The following is a 4,896-nucleotide window of genomic DNA, read 5'->3' as shown; positions in this document are numbered from 1 at the left end:
CTTGACCTCGGCTTACTAGTAATTTCTCTTACTTTCTCTTACTTTCTCTCTTCTTCTTGCTAATACTAGAATAATAATGACTCAATCCCTTAATATTGGTATATAAATATGGTACTTGTCCTTGTATTAGAATCTTAAGCTATTTTACTCATCTTCAAAGTCCACTTAACTGTGTGAACTAAGCATCTCTGATCGGTTATGCCAAGCGCTTGCCAATCAATTGCTTCCCGACTATGCCTAGTGCTTTTTGGAAACCCTGTTAGTTATGCCTAGCACTTGCTGACACCCCGTTAACTATGCCTAGCGCTTGTTAACACTCTTACGGATCCCTCTTGGTGGTTGGAACTCGGCTTTCAGACATTCTCACTCTCAACTTAGGTTTTACTCGAGTATTCATTACTTCGTGTATTAGCTCAAAATACCCTGATTCTTAACATTGGTGGACACATTGGGACCACCTTGTAGAGGGAATCGTTTTATTCATTATTTTCTGCTCGCTTCCGCACCTTATCATGCCTACTCACACTGAATTCAATTACTATGCTGGGACCCATTTCAACAATCCATTTACTGGCTTTGCAATCTTCTCCCCCAACTCAGCATTTGCCTGGTGATTCGCTCGGCTTTCCAGATCCTCCAGCACCGCTTGTGTTTCCAGTTGACCCAGCTGACATTTCCAACACTGATAGCCGGAAGGTTACTCGCTTGTGGCCATCCTGTGTTCCCCTCTTTACCTTCACAGAACATTCATGTTTGCAGGAGCATAAGGATTGGATTATACAAGTACTTAAGCTCAGCAAGAACAAGAGACTCGGGAATAACCTATGAACCACCAGTGATTGTGTATTGAAGCATAACCAGTACACTGAGACATTCTCGGAAGAAACTCGCATGCTAGATTTCCTTCTTACATCCGTTTTTGCCTGCACTACATTCACGAAAGATGTCGTGTACAAATTGGATGAGAAAATGTATCGAGATCTTCACACCCTATTAACAACTCGCTATGCATTAGCTTCCTCGTCACTCAATAGCTTTGGTTATTCGGATCTCAGACCACCTGCATGGGCCATTGACACTGCAAAAGGTTTGACGGCCAATGACTTTGAGTTGTATGCCTTCCAGTATTGCATTCGGGTCAAGCATTTTCTTCATATGCTTGATTATGTCCATGACTGGAATAAACTTCAGACACACATATATGTAGATGAAAAACTGCTGGCAGCTCAGCGCAATGCTGACAGAGCACGTCTCGAGAAAAGGGAGTATTACCTTCCTGCTGTTCCTCCTATAACACATTCCAATCCTTTCAAGTCGAAGACCTCTTTTCAGGCCTTGGCCTCCGACTTGAGTTGGGGGGGAGTACACTATGATGCTTCAAGAGATGAGGAACAGCATCCTAGCAACCTGCAGGTCACTAAAATACATGGTCAGTCTTGTCTTTGTGCGAATTCCAAAGTCAGTGAACTTCACAATTTCGGTCCATATCGACATGAGAGTTTGCCTATGGCATCCCACCAAGCTCAGATTCCAAAATATTTAGACCGCAGAAATCCTTCACACACAAGCATTTACTGAGGATGTTCTCCTAGCGATCTCGACTCAGGTCGAGGTCACACCATCACCGATGGAAACAAACATCCATTTCATCACGATTCATGCTATTCACAAAGTCCCACATACTCCGATCGCTCAGAGTATACCAGCATTGATTATAACACCACGTTCAAAGCGACTGACATACCTACTTGCAACAATAATCCAAATCCAAGGGATAGTTGCAAGAACAAAGTCGTTGATACTCCAGCCTGGAATAATAGCTTTGGCAATCCAATCTCTCCCTATTCAACCAATAGCGAGATTCGTACCTTTCGAATTGCTTCAAATACACCTTGTACACACTTCTCAGAAAAGAACAAAAATTCCCGATTACCATGCAAAGTCAGACATCACATCGACCGGGTGCTGAGATGACCATCGCAAATATTCCATTCTACCTGCCAGGTCATGTCCACTAATGGTGATTGTCAGCATATACTGATGGGAATGAGAAAATGCATACTGCAGCTGTCAGGATTGATAGTCATGAGAAGCAAAGCGACACCGGTCCCAGTAGGAGTGAATACCCTTGATCACAATGTCTTGCAGATGGTCCTCGACCCAGGTTCGTATATCATGCATAACTCCTGAATGGCACTTCGGATGCTTTCTTCATGGCCTAAAGCTCACGTCAAGCAGAAGATGAATTTTAAGGAGCAGACCAGCCAAAATGAATGCCGATTACATAGGCAATATCTTGTTGGACATGGAATTGAAGTTGAAATTGCCATAGTACCATCGCCTATCGAACAGGAGCTTCGGGTCTTTGAGTTTCATTCCTTAGCAGAAGCTGTGAGCCAGTCAACCAAGATCATAAGACTCCAATTGTACCACTGGACCCAAAAATATTGCTGGTATTCAAAGCATCGGCCAGTATGAGGAGCGGTCAGAGCCAAAGTGTGGCCTGTGATACCTGCAAAATCACAGTCAACTGCCAGCCATGATAACCAATTTCTTGATATGTCACTTACATCCTTGACAAACGCTGCCACAATTCCTATCACGCTGGAAGCCATGGCCACTGTGCGAGATACAAAATGACTATTCACAAAACATTCACTGAGTGGTGAATTCAACACAGCATTTTCGAAGTGTAAGCTGTTAGAGAAGACTGAGGGCAATCAATTAAATCAGAGCATTCAGCTCAACACTTGTTCAAATGGCGTACCCTGCCACAGTTTTACCATGCGTATTGCAGTCTCTTACATCCTCCCTTTCAGAAATGCCCAAACTAACCTTCTAACATGTTCGATGGACATAGCGCTGATGGGGACATGAACGGAAGTTCATACGAGTGTCACTCAATGTAAACGACGCATCATTCATGCATCAGGAAGCAATTGCAAAGCCATAAACATAACTATAGAAGTCCTGACCAATAGAAAACGATGCCATCAGGAAAGAAATCAGCGCACCGGGTCCATGGGGAAACTTGATGATCAAATTCGGGATCCGGTTATCAACATACAAGGCATGATTGAAGTCAACATTGTCCTGGACAATGAGACAGGATACTCTGATGTATGGGGGAAGGTCACAAAGCCGGGCACCATCTCGAGGGCGAACGAACAAACGGTGGTATTGATAACACAGCAAAAGGAAGGCTGCGGCGATCAACATCATCAATATTATTCCCATTTTGGAAACAACTCTGAACTGGGAACTATGAAAGCTGATTCCCCTTGCTATCATCATGCAATGGAGCCGTCCTCTATCCATGCATCTCCCAAACGACATTCTGGCACATCTTGCAACAGAAAATATTTTGAATCTGGTATAAATGTTAAGCCAGAGACATGTCATTGGGCTCAAATGCTTCGTCGATATTTGAAACATTATCCAGTACAAGGTGAGCTCCGATATCTAGGATACAGCACTAGATTATTGATCCATGTTCACTCCCTGATGAGGCAATGTGTCCTATTTCTCGAACAACACGTCAGCTGAGAAACTCGTTGGCAGCAAGGAGAAGACCTACCCTGTTGCCTCATCTACTGACTCTCTGTCTTTCGTATTCAAAACATCTGCTGTTCTCTAACAGCAATAAGAAACTGGAATACAACCAGTATTGTTCATATTCCTGGCAAAGGGTTTTACGACATTTGTAGGAGAAGCTGAAGGATGCAACGACAACCATGCACCACACAAAAGAGTTGGCATATTAGGACAGTGCATAATCTGCATCGACTTGCTATCTGAATTAAGGCGCAGATGTTTCCAAATGCCGCCTCCGAAGAGTTCAGCATCGCCGCCAGACGCGAACTCATCACGGCTTTCTTCCATTGCCTTCCCAGCTTCACTTTCATTCTTGCAGATGAGGAACTTGGAGAATTCCTGGACTGTCGAGACTTGCGTAAATTCCAGAAACCTCAATTTCCAGCCATTTCTACTGTCCTATGGGACTGGGACCTTGCAACTGGGCTCGGGGATTGACAGCAGCGTGTCCCAAGGATTCAGTGCTTGCCTCGATCGGAATTCCTTTGTCCGCTTATTCCGGAATCAATCAGTTTCCCTAGGTTTTCAGTTTACCCCCACTTTTCAATGACAGCAGAAGTCGCAGAGATTAAACAAGAGTTAAAGCGACTACTCACAGAGCATCCACAGAGCGTCGCATTCAATACAGTATCATGGAAACCCAATTTGACAGAGAAAACTGAAAACAATCAATTAAATCAGCGTGTTCGGCTCATCACTAGTTCAAATGACGTATCAGGTGATGCTTTTATCATGCATATCGCATTCTCTCCCATCACCCCTTCTGGACATACAGAAGCCAGTCTTCTAACGCATTTAACAGGCCTAGCACCGACTGCACAACTACCAGAGGTTGATACAGAAGTCATTGGGCATAGGCGATGCCTACATACATCAAGAAGCGAAGTGAATGATACTGAGACCTTGAGGCAATGCACAAAGATGGACACAATCTCAAGCGGGAATGGAACGATGGCAGAATCGATTAGATGGTGAAATGATAGGGCCCATCATCAATATCATTCCTGTTTTGGAAACTGCTCTGAGGAACTGGCTCTTGCCGATTCCCCACTTCATCGCATGAAGCCTTCCTCTATTCATGTATCGTCCAAGCTTCGTTTGTACCTATCCAGGCATAAAATAAGGTCTAATCCACTGCAAATGTTGCCCTTAGATATTTACCCATATACATGCTTGTTATTGCAGAACAAGTTTGACATTTACCCAATCTTCGACTCATGTAACAGCAAAAGGCCTGGCGGTAATGACATTTCCGAAGGCAATGAACCTTGTGCTCCATATGTGAAGGGTGTAGAATCACTT

The 4,896-nt window shown here is 43.9% G+C and overlaps 2 protein-coding genes across 2 annotated transcripts; both read left to right on the top strand.

Annotated features, from left to right (window-relative positions):
• Window positions 1-891: 891 nt before the first annotated feature.
• EV420DRAFT_1653935 (uncharacterized protein) lies at window positions 892-1,578 on the top strand (the record flags this gene model as incomplete). Its single annotated transcript, XM_060478777.1, has 1 exon — window positions 892-1,578. One exon carries the CDS (start codon window positions 892-894, stop codon window positions 1,576-1,578), a length of 687 nt encoding a protein of 228 aa, XP_060321747.1.
• A 429-nt stretch (window positions 1,579-2,007) lies between these two features.
• Window positions 2,008-4,099, top strand: EV420DRAFT_1682820 (uncharacterized protein; the record flags this gene model as incomplete). Its single annotated transcript, XM_060479237.1, has 6 exons — window positions 2,008-2,164; window positions 2,225-2,391; window positions 2,527-2,622; window positions 2,998-3,448; window positions 3,666-3,751; window positions 3,811-4,099. 6 exons carry the CDS (start codon window positions 2,008-2,010, stop codon window positions 4,030-4,032), a joined length of 1,179 nt encoding a protein of 392 aa, XP_060321746.1. The 3' UTR covers window positions 4,033-4,099.
• Window positions 4,100-4,896: the final 797 nt, after the last annotated feature.

The sequence above is a fragment of the Desarmillaria tabescens genome (assembly GCF_030435595.1).
Source record: "Desarmillaria tabescens strain CCBAS 213 chromosome Unknown EV420scaffold_184, whole genome shotgun sequence".
Taxonomy (NCBI): domain Eukaryota; kingdom Fungi; phylum Basidiomycota; class Agaricomycetes; order Agaricales; family Physalacriaceae; genus Desarmillaria; species Desarmillaria tabescens.
The sequence above is the reverse complement of the archived record's forward strand: the minus strand, read 5'-3'. Positions and strand labels throughout refer to the sequence as shown.